This window comes from Astyanax mexicanus, chromosome 17, assembly GCF_023375975.1.
Source record: "Astyanax mexicanus isolate ESR-SI-001 chromosome 17, AstMex3_surface, whole genome shotgun sequence".
Lineage (NCBI taxonomy): Eukaryota > Metazoa > Chordata > Actinopteri > Characiformes > Acestrorhamphidae > Astyanax > Astyanax mexicanus.
The window spans coordinates 39,166,842-39,183,315 of NC_064424.1; the positions used below are offsets into that span (position 1 = coordinate 39,166,842).

Consider the following 16,474-nt stretch of genomic DNA (forward strand, 5'->3'; position numbering starts at 1 on the left):
TTAACAGTATATCACCTTACACTGAGCAACTGAATACAACAGACAGTACATTTTATTAATAGTTAGTGTCTCCCATACACATTGCCAAGATTGTTCATTCCCTAGCAGTACAAACCCAGGTTATTATACTGCATTTTGTGAGATTCAAATATCCAAATTACGATCTACCTTCATATAGGCCTCTATAGAGGAGGATAGACCTCTGAAGTCATGCCATCATACTGTAGTCAGCTGAATAAATGCAACTTTCTGTGCTTCTAACAAATGTAACAAGATCCTCTAAAGCACAAGATCACTGATGAGTTCCAATATATGGCAACCCATTTTTGTTGCCAGGTATAAACAGGGTTACAGGTATTATCTAAAGTTAAGATTTCTACTAATAAAAACTACAATACAGAGGTTCTAAATTCAAGTTTTTATTAGGTGTTGGACAAAATATTGCTATCACAATATATTGTATTTTTCTTTCGTTATTGTTTCAGTATTGATACGTGGCATCAAATATGGCTGTTTTACTAAAACATAGCCCTAAAACATAGCTCTAATGTGGTTGGTGTGACGTTGATGGTTGGAGTGGTGCAGTGGTGTGGTGCACATTATGAGGAGACTGGGGTTCAATAAGAGTCCTTGGGCAAGATTCCTAACACTATGTTGACCCAAATCTGTAATAGGAATAACCTATCAGTCGCTCAGCATAAGCGTGTCAACCAGATGGCACGAAATGTAAATGTAAACTCTCTAAGACTCAACACCCAATTAGATCACGTGGTGTCGCTAGTCAATAAATACAGTAAATCTGCGATGAAGAATATCCAAAACTCCTGGTATTTACTAATTTAGGATTATTTTATCCTCTTCAGTAACACAGATGTGGTGCAGTATCGTAGATAATTGTCTTTTGATATACTGGGTATCACAGAATCATTGTATTACAATAATATTGTATTGTGAGATACCCTGTGAATTGAGATACAGCTTCTATTGCTATGTGGCTTTTTAAAATAAAACTAAATGCACTGCTGGCCTCTGAACAGACATGTTGAAGCTGGAAATATCTACAAAATATCTTAAACTACAAATATATATATAAAAAATCAGGTTCTGTGCAATATCATTTTAACTCATTTTAGTGTTATTCTGTCTGATGCATGGGTGTAGCAATATTCATACTTTAATTTGTTAACAAACTTGTAATTCAGAGGATCTGGTGACATTTCAGTAACACTGAAACAGTTTTGTTTACTTCAGTCCCAAAAAAACCCATTCATTTTCTATACAGAAACAGACACAGCTCATACACAGAATTAAACTAGAGTTTCTAGTATGGGCATCCTGCTGACTACACAGCGTACATGCTTTCAGAGGTCTATGTACATTAACATTTTTTGGACTTTGGTAAAGAAAAAAAAAAGATTGCATAACTTTATTTGTACACATTCTGTAACATTGACTTCAGAAACACAAATTAAGAATTGCATCAGTAATTCACACAACTGTCCCCAAATCCAGGCTTCTGTCAGTACGGTTATGTCAGAGCAGATTAAACATATATTAAAACAACCAATCAGGATAATCAAGATAGACTATTTACCCAACTACATACTCTATACTCAATAGTGTATTTAATAATATATTGTATTGTATTTAATAGTGTATTAGTTTGCATTAGATTGTTAGTGTAATTGGTAGGAGTCATTGTATTATTAGTCTAGTGTTATTAGAGGTTAAGGGCTGCACAGGTAAAGGCACTGTGGGTCACACAAGGCTCACTCAAACAAACAAATAACAGATATATGTATATAAAAAAAGAAATGTTGCATTGATAGGCTTGCTTTTAATGAGAACAGGTTTTGTTACTATGCGTGTATGCACATACACTAGATGGACAAAAGTATTGGGACACACTTTCAGTAATTAATTAAACAATTAAACAGTACTGAATTTAGGTGTTGTTTCATGCAGTCCTATTGTCATAGGTGGATAAAATCAAGCACCTAGCCATGCGGTCTGCCTATATTAAACATTAGTGTAAAAATGGGCGGAGCTTAATAATTACTGAACTCCAGCATGGTACTAGAATAGGATACCACCACTGCAACATGTTAGTTGTTGAAATTTCTCATTTTGTCCCAACTAGGTTCAGTTAAAGAGCGGGGGAGCATAGAGCTCAAAAGCCGCTATCACTCTGCTAGCTCAGAAACCAAAGAGTTTTAAATGTCCTCTGGCAAGAACATGAGCACAAAATGTTGGAAAGGTTTCTATGGCTAAGTCTTACATTATCAAGTACAATACAATGCATCTGGAACAGTGGAAATGTGTTCTGTGGACTGATGAATCACACTACTGTATCTAAATTGTAGCAGCTGTAAAGTTTGGCTGAGGAGGGATAATGCTATGGGGTTGTTTTTCAGTTTTGGTTCCACTTAATGGAAATCTCAATGACTGTACCAAAACATTTTTTGTATAATTGTATGCCTCTGACTTATATATAAAAATATATATTTGGGTCTGGGGAAGGTTAATTTCTATTTCAGCATGACTGTGCCCTACACAAAGCACAGTTCATTAAAGCATGGTTGATGAGTTTCTTAATGCCTACTGATTTAGAATGGGCTGCTATATATGCTACTGTAGGTGTCCCGAAATGTATTTGTCCATGTAGTGTAGTATTTGTAGTAGAGGTAAATGTAAAATCATTCTCAGCTCCTTCACATAACCATAGGTATCCAGCATGCTACTGCTCAGCTCAGTTTAATATCACACTTCTTATCAAAACTTGATCGTAGGCTATATATATGATTGTAGGCTACGCTCATACAGTAGGTAAAGTGGTCTGAATCTGCTTTTCTTACTAATAAGTCTTTTTTCTTAATAAATAGTTCCAAACAGATAGGACTAACACTGATAAGTTCGATGTATTCAAGCTGTTGGCCACACCAACATTCTTGGTTTCCATTGTTTCTTAAAAGTTTTTACACATTTTTCTTTGACACTGCAGCCAAATCCTCCTCTGGTCAAGTTTGGTCATTTCTTTTATAAGTCTTTAAATTTAGTTTGAACAGAGATCTCAACCCTAAATATTGATGAGCTCTATTATCTAAAACATCAGCCTTGCCACAAGTTAGATATGTATCAGATTTCAATTCTACATTTAAAAAATGAGACCCGATAACATCTGCAATTAAGGCGAGTCAAAGCATTAATGGATAAAAGCAGCAGGAACTCTAGGTGCCCCTCATTTTTCTTTCTGGATTCTTCCCTAAATGTACCAGATGGGAAAAATATGATCACCAGAGCTAAACTAAACCTTTGATTTGTGTCATTTGAGCATTTACTGCTGAGTATTTAAATAAAGATATGGCTGTAAAGCAGCAGCTACTTTCTGTAGGATATCACTTTGATACACATGCAGTACAAGCCAAAGATTTGGACACACCATTTTTTAATTTCTGCATTGTAGATGAATACTAATAAGTCATCAAATGTATAAAAATATACATATGAAATTATTTAGTAAACAAAAAAGTGTTAAACAAAACAGAATAGGTTTTATATTTTTTTATATACTCTTAATGTGTTTGAGAACATCAGTTGTAAAGTTGTAAAGAGGTAGAGTTAAAGGTATACAGTGAATAGCCCTATTTGAGTCATGTTCTAATTATTACTATGGCAGGAACTACTCAACTTAATTGACCTTTATTTCTTAAAGTAATTTTGTATTTATTAAGATGAAACTGGCTCTCATCAGGACCGTTCCCAGGAAAGAAAGAGCAAGAGTTACTTCTGTTGTACAGGATAAGTTAATCAAAGTTACCAGATAAAAGCCACCTAACTGCTTCACAGAGTATTTTGGTTTGTTTAACACTTTTAATTTTACTACATGATTCCTTATGTGTTCCTTCATAGTCTGGATGAGTTCAGTATTCATTTACAATGTAGGAAAAAGGCCAAAAGAGAAAAAAAATGAATTAGAAGGTGCATCCAAACTTTTGACTGGTACTATATATATATATATATATATATATATATATATATATATATATATATAGTACCAGAGTGATGTATCTCTAGGAAGTGTAGAGCTACACATATAGCAGATTGTCTAAGTCACTTCTGTCTCCCCCATTAGATCTTTCATTAGTGCTTTGAGAGGAACATGACCTGATCAGAATCTGTAGATCTGACGTTTGTACAGTAACAGTATGGACGTCTGCAGAAATGTTCTTAATGTGTGTGTACTAACACAGTGTTTCCATAACAGACTGTATTTACACAAGTGAATGCTCAGGAGTTTAGATGAAGCAAGTCACATGTTCCTAAATAGAACTGCAACACCTCCGCATCCTCTGACTGCCAGCAGACTTTCCACATCCCAATTATTTCCAAATGTCTCCACCAAGGACGAGGACAGTGAGACAGACTGGGACACAGTGGGTAGGAAAGCTATTTGTGTATAGAAGACTTTGCTGCTTTTTCATAATGTCAGTGTTGGTCCCACTTCAGTGGATGGTCATTCAGGCACAGTGAGGGGTCAGAGGTCAGAGTCAGGCCTGTGGTTTTGATGTCCTCAGTCTTTTCTGGCTCGTGCTGTAGAGGAGTCTTCAGGGCTTGAGGTAGGAGAGGATGCAGTCCCCACAGTTTCTGGGTTGAGGAGCAGACGCTGCTTTAGGGCTCTCTCAGGTTCTTCATCCTGAAAACGAAGAGCATTTTTACTAATTTAGGAAAACAATTTAAGAACTTCTGAATGAAACACTCCGTTTAATACAACTGTGCTGCACTTCCTCTGTGCTGCTCTTTGATACTCTATATGCTCTTTTATATACAGTCATATGAAAAAGTTTGGGCACCCCTATTAATCTTAATCATTTTAGTTGTAAATATTTGGGTGTTTGCAACAGCCATTTCAGTTTGATATATCTAATAATATTCCAGGATTGAAATGAGGTTTATTGTACTAACAGAAAATGTGCAATATGCATTAAACCAAAATTTGACCGGTGCAAAAGTATGGGCACCCTTATCATTTTATTGATTTGAATACTCCTAACTACTTTTCACTGACTTACTGAAGCACAAAATTGGTTTGGTAACCTCATTGAGCTTTGAACTTCATAGCCAGGTGTATCCAATCATGAGAAAAGGTATTTAAGGTGACCAATTGCAAGTTGTTCTCCTATTTGAATTTCCTCTGAAGAGTGGCATCATGGGCTCATCAAAACAACTCTCAAATGATCTAAAAACAAAGATTGTTCAACATAGTTGTTCAGGGGAAGGATACAAAAAGTTGTCTCAGAGATTTAACCTGTCAGTTTCCACTGTGAGGAACATAGTAATGAAATGGAAGACCACAGGGACAGTTCTTGTTAAGCCCAGAAGTGGCAGGCCAAGAAAAATATCAGAAAGGCAGAGAAGAAGAATGGTGAGAACAGTCAAGGACAATCCACAGACAACCTCCAAAGAGCTGCAGCATCATCTTGCTGCAGATGGTGTCACTGTGCATCGGTCAACAATACAGCGCACTTTGCACAAAGAGAAGCTGTATGGAGGAGTGATGCGAAAGAAGCCATTTCTTATTATGCAAAATATATACTGTATTCTCACTATGCAAAAGCACACCTCGGCGACTCTGTTTGTGACGTGCTTGCAGAAATGGCTTCTTTTGCATCACTCTCCCATAACCAAACCAATTTTGTGCTTCAGTAAGTCAGTAAAAAGTAGTTAGGAGTATTCAAATCAATAAAATGATAAGGGTTCCCATACTTTTGCACCGGTCAAATTTTGGTTTAATGCAAATTGAACATCTTCTGTTAGTACAATAAACCTCATTTCAATCCTGAAATATTACTGTGTCCATCAGTTATTAGATATATCAAACTTAAATGGCTGTTGCAAACACCCAAATATTTACAAATAAAAATGATTAAGATTAATAGGGGTGCCCAAACATTTTTATACGACTGTATATAAAATTTAAAACACTAAGATCTTAAATTAAGGCTTTGATTAGTATTGGGTTTACTTTGTCCCACAAAAATACACAATATATTCAAAAATAAGACTTCTAAAGAATATACACCAACAACTTTAACACAAAATATAAAAAATATTTTGAATAGTTCCATAAGAAATATAAATGGATATATAATATGTTTAAGTTTTCAAAGCTCTCAAAAGCTCTATTTCACAAGTTCGATACAAGTTTAATATAAATTTACTATATGTTATTCCTGAAGCCATTAGAGGCATTACAGTATTTAAATCAGCTACTATTACCTTCTTTCTCCAGTAAAAAAAATACATTTAAATTATCCTTTAAGTTACAGTATTAATATATTTAAAAGGGCTGTAGTTACTGCTCTATTTTACTGGGATTAAAACACTCATACAGTAGAAACAGGAGGTTCTGATTTCTCTGCAGGACGGAGCTAGACCAGTGTTTGACTTTTTTCTTTGGCGGTTCTGTTCTGCACTGCGCCCCGCAGCGCCATCTAGCGGTATGGCGGTATGAGAGAAATACATACTGTTTCAAGTTCCCCCCGTGGTATACCACCCAGCACTAATTTAGAGCTTTCCATAATTCCAGTGTTTTATTATTTAATCATGAAATCAATGCAAGAGCTCTGTTTACACTAGTTACTTTGCTAATGCTAGTTAGCACAATACGCTGAAACGTGCACTGGCCCACCTCTTCAAGCGTTTTTGGGCACAGCACGCATGCAGTGTGTACAAACTTAGAGCTGTAAAGTTGACTATAGATCAGAGGCATCTAGACTTACTGCGTTGCAGTGCTGTTAGCCACTTTGTATGTATAAATATTCATGAGCAAGAGCTGAACTCCTATCGTTCTTCTCTGCCCACCCCTCCACCAGACTAAAGCAGTGCTATACTGTATCACCGGAGCAACTTTTTCACAAAAAACAGCTCGCACCGCATACTAAAAACAATGGAATGAGACCTTTAACATCAGTGGGAGGAACTCACAGTATCAGCAGTAAGCTCCTCCTCTGTATGTTCACTGCAGTGTGCTGGCAGCTCCATGTCTGACAGTGCACTCTCCACCAGCTCCTCCTCATAATCTGTGTGATAGTCTGACTCGTCTGAGAGGAAGAAGAAGAGAAGAGAGACAGAGAAAGATAAAGAGAGAAGGAGGGAGGAAGGGTGAGGGAAAGAGAGGATAACATAAACAAGAAGAGAGCCAAACCATTAGACTAATGATGTTAGTTTAATGATTGGGTTTTGTACACAAATCACATTTTATAAATTACTTCCTCCACTCAGAGGAGATCAATTTGTTGAGCTTTTTAGTACCCCAGGAGAGACCAGCCAAAATCCCTAAAACCAGCTGCCAAAACCCCCAGCAGAGCACATATAAATATCCGGGTACTTGGACGCTCCACTTCCTCCAGCGTCTCTTAATCTTCCTCTCCTACTCACCATCTACAAGAGCCTGTTTGACAGGTTCGATGCGAGACACTATCTCTGCCAGATCAGTGAAGGAGGCGTTTGGACAAGTCACCATCTATAAGACGAAAAATAAAAACAGAGAGTCAGGAGCCAAACTCTTACTCAGCCTCTGAAGCAGCGCAAACAGCTGCTCGCTCTGAAACAGTGCGACTCTGGCAGTGAGCTCACGTTGTTGCTGTGGGTGTTGTGAAACTCCTCCTGTCGTCTGTCCTTCAGCATCTTCTCTATCACTCCGCTCCTGCTCCACACGTCAAACACAGTCTTCCCATGCTGGTAGCCCACCTCCTACAAATACAGAGTTAAAGTTCATAAACTACACAGAATAGGCTCTAATACAAACATATGCTGCTGTTGGAGATGTAACGTTTCTTTTCAACAAGTTTCTTCAGAGTTTATACTCCCTCTGGATTAAACTGTTTAAACTAAACCAGAGTGACCCACCATTCAGCCCTGTGTTCACTCTGGTTCAGTTAAAAACTAAATTAAAATAAAACACTGATTAAAAACGCTAAACTCAACTTCAGTATTAAGTCATTCAGTATTTATTCAGATTATTATCAGTCAGGACTCTCAGCAGCGTGTGTTGGTGAGCAGTTTAACCCCTTAACAGGCCAGGAATTTTTCAGTTGTCTGCCTGACATTACACCACTTTAAGATGTTTTATTCAAGATTAATAAGGAACATTACTGAAAAGCTCAATTGTAATTATAATAGAAAATATAAAAAATGTCAAAATACAATTAATCAAATCATAAAATTGGTTCTTTTTTCATTTAAAACAGTTTATGTCCTCTAAACCTTTAGTTTTGTTATGTTTTTACATCAAATTTCAAATCTGCAAATTTAGGTTAATTCTGATCTGGAATTATTAAGTGGAGTAGAGAGAAAACCGGCAAATTCTCCAACTGTCCTGTAAGAAATTTCAAACCCTCAAATTTTCAGAATGTAAATAAATTATTTTACTGCAGAAAAGAGGGTTCTGTATCACCTACACTTGTAGCCTGTATACGAGACAAGGCATGTTAAGAGGTTAATATATAAATAGCATAATTTATGACTGAGTTGGATTACAAGATCTCAGTTTCTTAACAAAGAGGCATCCGGGGTAAGAGCACAGAGGGGTAAGAGCACAGAGGGGTAAGAGCACAGAGGGGTAAGAGCACAGAGGGGTAAGAGCACAGGGTTATTAATGACAGGGTTGTGGGTTTCACACCCTTGTTCACTCTCTCCTCAACAAGCTGATTTGAATGCAATTCTATAGGATATGAGTGAAAGTTGATTCTGTTGGTATTATATATATATAATGTGCATTATTTAATACTAAACGCAAAATTCCACATGCCTAGCATAGTATCCCATGACTTTTGCCATGTCTCATGAAAACTAAGAACACTGGCTTGACCTGTGGGATGTGTGTACGGGGTCTCCTGCATTGAATGTGGATGGGATTTATAATGAAGGTTCAATATTTTTACTGGTACTGTATGTATAAGTTGGATAGGAGAGTCTTGCATGACGCTTGTTCTAAGTGCTACGGTTGCACAAATTAGGTTAATTTCTTAATTTCTTTTAAGTTTTATTCTACTTGCATGGTGCGAAATGGGGGTGGGGATGGTCAAAGGACTTAAAGCTGTCTCTGATTATAACAACACAAAATGAATACTGTGGAGTAAATCATGGGGCATTAATGCATGTTTACACCCCTTGGTTCAGTTTAAGGTAACATTATAAGTGTACCATATCCAGTGCAGGGAGGTAAAATAGGTAATGTAAGATGAAACAGAAAGTGTGTCTGTGTGTGTGTGTGTGTGTGTGTGTGTGTGTGCGTGGGTGTGGGTGTGGGTGTTTGTGTGCTTGTGTGGAGGTGGGAATGAGAAAATAATAAGAGTCAGACTGAAAGCCACTCACAGCAATCTCGTCAAACTTGCCGAACTCCAGAGTGCGGTATCTGTTGATCGGAGGTCGAATGTATTCACAGTAATCACTGTTCTTAACGGACTCCAGCTGCCTCACGCAGCACACGTAGGCCAGCCGCGTCTGAATCTCAGCCATGTTCAACACCTAAACACGCAGAAACCTCTTATGAGCACAAGGCCTGTGAAGTGACTTCATTTTTATTTAACGCGTGGCCAGAACGCAGATCCCCTTACTTTGACTTTCTCTGCCAGGGGGTTGAGGCGTTTCCATAGCAGCCACCATCCGGACAGGGCATCTCCATAGTTAGTGAGATTGGTCTCGTCTTGGCTGCCCACATCAATGGCTATCACGACCTTAGCTCCCATAGACCTCGCCACATCCGCTGAGAGACAGAGGAAAAATCAATGAGTTACATAACGGCAAGGGCAGACTTACAAGGAGGACATCTTTCATGGGCTCAAATTAAATAAAGACTCTAAACCTTAAAACTCTAAAACTTATAATATAAAGTACAAAGTGAGTGACGTATTCCGATAACCTGCAATGTCATCATGCAATTACTTACAAAGCTTCTATTAGAAATGAATTAATTTGCATTTCCAACATGACGTCATAAAAAAGAAACAAAGACCTTTAATATTTGAGGATTTAATATTTCTAAAATTTCAGTGGAAGTCAATGGATGATTTACGCTGCATTTACACTGCTCCGATGCATCAACAGACAGCGAATTATACCAATCAATTTCATTTCAGACGCAGCAGAGTGGTGCATCATGAGTCTGGGGGATGCAACGCAATGAAAAGTTAAGCCAAGGTCAACTTTATGCAAATTAATCTGATTTGCAGAATGGTATGTGGGTCTCCTGCATTGAAAATGGATGTGATTTCTTTCAGAGTCGTTAATGTCTTCATACAGACAGTCACGATCATTACCATCCACTGCACTGTCCACTGTGGGTGGTAATATTAGCCTTCTATTGTGTAGTTCCAGTACACACGGAACAATGTGGAAGGAGGAATGTTAAACACCCACAGGAAAGCCCTGTCCATTTACACCCACTTCCACGCTTCACTCCAACTGCCATCGTTTGTTTCGCCTTGCCCTGAGCACGCTGGCCAGTGTTCAACCTCTTTTACACACCTCCTCACCACTTATACAGGTGTGGGCTTTTCCAAGCCACTCCCTATGGTAACACTTTATGATCAATTTTCCCTACAGCTATCCCATGACTTTTGGCATCTCAATGTAAAGGACAACTACCAAAGTGTCAAAGAGAGAAAGAAAAATTCACTTTACAAGAAGTGTCACAAAGAACAGTACTTTTAACAGTGATAAACATTGTTAAATGGTAAAGTAATGTCTTGACTGATTATAAAAGCTGATGTTTGTAAGTTTTGGGATTTGGGGGATTTAGGTCCCTCTCTGGTGAGAATGGGTAATTGCATCAAGCATGCGGGAGAATCATTTTAAACTTTCAATGCAGATGAATCAGTTTCTAGGTTATGTTCAATCAGAGAGAGAGAGAGAGAGAGTGCACTCAGTGAGAAACTGCTGAGGGAAACATCTTCAGAGGATATAAGAGTATTATATATGGTTGTCAGTTTTGTCAGTGTAAAAGAATGAGCTACTGAGCTCTGAACTTCCCCTTCTGAAGTCTCCATTGCTCCACCAGCCGCTCTGAAAGATCCTCTTTCAGAGGCTGTACATGTGACTTAAGTAAATAAAGACATGCATGTGACGTGGCCAGAACATTTTCGCAAAAAGCGAGCAGACACCCCAGTTTTTAGAATGAATATATTAGGCTTAGCAGGGATGGTCGTCCTAGCACACTGGTACCATTAAACACAATATTTTGTCCCTTCTCCACTCAGAAATGCTTCTGCTTTTAGTTTAGAAACAAAATAAAACAGACTGTCACTAGCTAAACAATATTATCCATGAATAAATTTTAATCCGCAAGAAAACTGTTAATTATTACAATTTTAAATGAATTGAGTTTAAAAAACTGTAATGATTAATAATATCTTACAGTTTTTCTCAATTGGTTTGGCTCATTTCTTGAAACTGAGATGAAATTCTCAAAATAACATGGACAAATTCCCAAACTAACTTGCGGTTCCTCATAACAGAATGGCATTTCTCATTGCTTTCATCACATTTCAAATGCTTTGTACATGTCTCAAGCACTTAGTACATCTTTGCAAATGGTTATGTACAAGTAGCCTACACTTAACACAATCATCCTACATTTAGTACATTTTCCAAAAACAAATCTTGTTGGTCTATCCCAATTGGTTGGTTCTCAGTGTAATGGTTGTTCTCTCCAAAACATGTCAGCACAATTTCATCGTATAAGTCATCATCTGCAGAATAGTCTGCTCAATTGTCAAAATGAGTTAAGAAATTGAAATACAATACAGAACACATATTTTGGAACATTTCATAAATTCATGACAATCAGGTGAGTAGGTTACAGGTGAAAGCAGGTTTGGGCGAGGAGGAGTGTCCCTCTTTACAGGTGACCAATCCATCAGTGTGTTACCTGACAGGTGTTGTCTATGATTTTGAATACTGGCATTGCTGTATATATACAGCTTGGCCTGGTGCTAGTATTTGATGCTAATCCTGTGATGATATAACAGGCGATCAGTGTAGAGGATGGCTCAGGCATTCTTCCCACGGTGCATTGCTAAAGAACACATCAGATGTGATGTTGATGAGAATTTATGGCCAAACAGACTGCAGCAGTTGGATGGCCAGGAAGATGACCAGGAGAGAGAGGGGAGTGACACAGAGTAGTCAGAATGTTACTGTACTGCATTTGTGATGCTTGACTGTTTTTTACATACTGTAATGTATTTTGTTTTGTTTTTGCAGGTTCTTGTATTTTGTATTCATAGTATACAGTTTTCTCAATTGGTTTGGTACATTTCTCAGATCAGAATTGAAATTCTCAAAAGAGTTGTTTTGTGTAAGTTTGCATTTTGTGTGTAATTAATCAATTAACTGATTTGACTTGAATCATATTATCATCTTATTTCTATCACAATATACTTACACTGTACACTGTTGTTCATAGGCAGTGACACACAGACTAGGCATTCTGGTGGCACTGACAAGTTGATTGACAGTTGATTGAAATAAAACTTTGCTTTTAAAGCAAAAACAAAGAATTCTGAGTGAGTTTCGTGCTTTTGCAGGTATTTTTGCTGTTTGCATGAACTGTTTTGAGAAATGCACTTGTTGTGATGCCAATGTAAATCATGATGTGAGAAATGAACCAAATCGACTGAGAAAAACTGTATTTGATACATTTTCCTTTGTATTTTTTTTCTTTCCTACCTACAGTAATGTGTAAAGATGTACTTGTAAATAAAAATAGTTAAAATTTCCTCAGCAGAATGAGTGCAGTGTGTGTGGTGAGAAAATTGTATTCCTTTAGGTAGACCTCTGCCATAAAGACAAAACATCTAAGCATTTTGACTTGCAGTACTTACACAATGCCAAAGGGACAATGCATTTTGGGGGCACTGATGATTTGTGTGAGAAAGGAAATTAGTTTTAACACATGGGTAAACTGTTTTTGGAGCGATATGAGCATGTGATGAGGATCCATGTAGTTTTGCTGCACCGTCCAGTTTATTTTGACAGGAGGGCGAAATGAATGAAAATGTGCCAAAGCAATTGAGAAGGATCTGTGCCATTTTTATGGTACTGACTATTTATATGGGAGAGGGACTTCATTTTGAAGCAAGAATTAATGTTTTGGGAGAAATATGACATTTTGCTGGTTATCTGAAGTGTTGCGAAGAACTGTAAGTCTGTTTGGCCAATTTACCTTTTAGTTATAGGAATGTCATCTCAGTTTCAAGAAATGAGCCAAACCAATTGAGAAAAACTGTAACTAAAGAGACTTAATAATTAGTTAAGACATTTTCTTACAAGTGCTCTTAATTAAATGTACCACTATTATAAAGTACATTCATCCATTTTACCCAATCTGAAATAGTTCAGACCTGGCAGGTTATTGATGTAGCCTCCATCCATGATAAGGTGTCCATCTTTGGGGTCACAAAGAGGAGGAAGGTAACCAGATAGAGACATGCTGGCACGCACATACCTCCACAGAGAGCCTGAGGGAGGCAAAGAAGGAAAAAAATCATATCAAATTTACTTACTGACCCGACATGAAGCATATGCTGAAACAGAGACAGAGAGAATTTAAGCCACACCCACATTGTGGGGGGAAAACAAGTCATCTTCATCCGTACACTTTCATCACGGAATTTAAACTGATCAATATGAACACTGACACCCTGTATAAGAAGAGACAGAGCTGGCTGTATTTCTCGAGGAGAATGTGGTTCTTTAACATCTGTAAAAAACTTCTGCAGATGTTCTATCATTCTATAGTGGCCAGCATTTTCTTCTACACTGTGGTCTGCTGTGGAGGGCGGCAGCATGAGGAGAAGAGATGTTGGCCACTATAGAATGATAGAACATCTGCAGAAGCTGCAGTGGTTGCAGTTGCAGAGAGGATTTTTTTTTTATCATTGTCCATTATAGAAAGCAGTTTGATTGGTTACCCACTGCACACCATCATCACCAAGCAGAGGAGTGTGTTCAGAATCAGACTGCTCTTACAGAACTGCTCATCCAACAGACTGAGGAGATCCTTTATCCCCAGAACCATCAGGCTTTTTAACCCCTCCCATCGAAGCTGGACACAGCTACAGACTTAAGTTAAATTTAAAGTTAAATCAGTCACACTACATGGACATGTACTGCATCCTGTCATCATCTGCTATGTGGGCGGAGTCTCTCTATACTTCATTGGTTTGTAGAATGTTAGTTATGAGTTCGGGTTTAAGTTGCTTTGCCAGGTGTTGTACTGAATTTTAGCTCTCTGTCAGAATCCGACTCATCTTTTTATTTCAGTTTAAAAATAATATGGGTTTGTTTCCATACTGATGCGTGATGCTCCTGCACACCAAGGGAAGACTGATTTCAGTACAACACCTGGTCTTTTTTCTTCTGGTTTGTTTAAAGACTGTATCAAGTTCCTGTAATTAGTCTGGAAGTCCGCAAGTGTTTCAATCTTTTGGTCAGACAGAAATCTGAAAGGTCCCAAAATCCAGAACAAACAGGGCAGGTCTGAAAGCCCCCTCAGGCTACTAACATACAATATTCTTTCAGACTGAGACAGAACATAGACTCTTAACTCTATGTTATTTTTCCACAAATTGGGATACAAAATGAACACAGAAGGAGTCCAGTCATACAGTCATACAGTCAAAAAGTTTGGGCACCCCTATTAATCTTAATCATTTTTAGTTCTAAATATTTGGGTGTTTGCAACAGCCATTTCAGTTTGATATATCTTATAACTGATGGACACAGTAATATTCCAGGATTGAAATGAGGTTTATTGTACTAACAGAAAATGTGCAATATGCATTAAACCAAAATTTGACCGGTGCAAAAGTATGGGCACTCTTATCATTTTATTGATTTGAATACTCCTAACTACTTTTTACTGACTTACTGAAGCACACAGTTAGTTTGGTAACCTCATTGAGCTTTGAACTTCATAGCCAGGTGTATCCAATCATGAGAAAAGGTATTTAAGGTGGCCAATTGCAAGTTGTTCTCCTATTTGATTCTCCTCTGAAGAGTGGCATCAATGATCTAAAAACAAAGATTGTTCAACATAGTTGTTCAGGGGAAGGATACAAAAAGTTGTCTCAGAGATTTAACCTGTCAGTTTCCACTGTGAGGAACATCGTAAGGAAATGGAAGACCACAGGGACAGTTCTTGTTAAGCCCAGAAGTGGCAGGCCAAGAAAAATATCAGAAAGGCAGAGAAGAAGAATGGTGAGAACAGTCAAGGACAATCCACAGACCACATCCAAAGAGCTGCAGCATCATCTTGCTGCAGATGGTGTCACTGTGCATCGGTCAACAATACAGCGCACTTTGCACAAAGAGAAGCTGTATGGAGGAGTGATGCGAAAGAAGCCATTTCTGCAAGCACGCCACAAACAGAGTCGCCTGAGGTATGCAAAAGCCAAAGGTCAAATTTTGGTTTAATTCATATTGCACATTTTAGTACAATAAACCTCATTTCCACCCTGAAATATTACTGTGTCCATCAGTTATTAGATATATCAAACTGAAATGGCTGTTTCAAACACCCAAATATTTATTCATAGGGGTGCCCAACCTTTTTTATTATATGACTGTATCTAGTTTTAGTTTATATGTTTTTCTTTTGTCGGACAGAAAAGCAGTAAGACAAACTAGTGCTGACATTTTATGTTAAAGCTGTTTAAAGAAAAAGCAAGTTACAATTTCCCACTATTCAAATTTAGCAGAAATTTTCCCCCCAATGAGGCGGCACGCTCTGTCTTTATAAAAGCAACAAATAAGCCAAGAAAGTCAGCTAACCGTCCGTGTGCACCCTCATGGTGGAAGCAGTGATGTCAGTGGTGATGTTAAAGTAAGGGATCCAGAGATCCTACAGAGAAAGAAACAAGGCAAATTGGTAAATCACTATTAATCATGTATCTCTACCCTTTACCTGTGAGTGGTAAACTCGTCTCCTACCTCAATTTGCTTGTTCTGGAAGACGCCATTGATGCCAGAATTGAATGCTGCTCCAGAGAACATGGACGTGATGGGGTAGGTCAGATCCAGAATCTTTTTAAACACTGACGTCATTTCCTGAAGAGTAAAAAAGAAAGGGTTTGAGCTGCCTGGGTACTGGGTCAGTCCTGTTACTGGAGTACCACAGTCATACACAATTTATATTTAACAGGAAGTCTGGAGAGACTTAAATACTTAATTAGCAGAAAAAACAAATCAGCAAACAACTGAAGACTGTGCCATCACTGAGGATCAAACCTCAGGTCTCTTGGTGATGAGGTCAATTTTTAGAGAAGTGACTCTTTCTTACACTCTAAAACAGGAGCAACCTACATATGATATGTATTACCAGTCAAAAGTTTACACCTTAAATTTAGTTTTTTTCATTATTTAAAACCTTTTTGCATTGTAGATCAATACTAAAGTCATCCAAACTATGAAG

General features: G+C 37.8%; 1 protein-coding gene across 3 annotated transcripts in view; it reads right to left on the minus strand.

Moving 5' to 3' along the window:
• Window positions 1-34: 34 nt before the first annotated feature.
• Window positions 35-16,474, minus strand: part of pnpla7a (patatin-like phospholipase domain containing 7a) — a 67,778-nt gene continuing 51,338 nt past the window's right edge. For all 3 annotated transcript variants that reach the window (XM_049466403.1, XM_022676486.2, XM_022676484.2), the window contains exons 28-36: window positions 15,994-16,110; window positions 15,835-15,904; window positions 13,404-13,520; window positions 9,618-9,766; window positions 9,376-9,528; window positions 7,636-7,752; window positions 7,438-7,522; window positions 6,985-7,100; window positions 35-4,693 (exon numbers count right to left, since the gene is read on the minus strand). In XM_049466403.1, coding sequence (XP_049322360.1) covers window positions 4,571-4,693; window positions 6,985-7,100; window positions 7,438-7,522; window positions 7,636-7,752; window positions 9,376-9,528; window positions 9,618-9,766; window positions 13,404-13,520; window positions 15,835-15,904; window positions 15,994-16,110 — 1,047 coding nt within the window. In that variant the 3' untranslated portion in view covers window positions 35-4,570. The remainder of the gene's footprint in view (window positions 4,694-6,984; window positions 7,101-7,437; window positions 7,523-7,635; window positions 7,753-9,375; window positions 9,529-9,617; window positions 9,767-13,403; window positions 13,521-15,834; window positions 15,905-15,993; window positions 16,111-16,474) is intronic.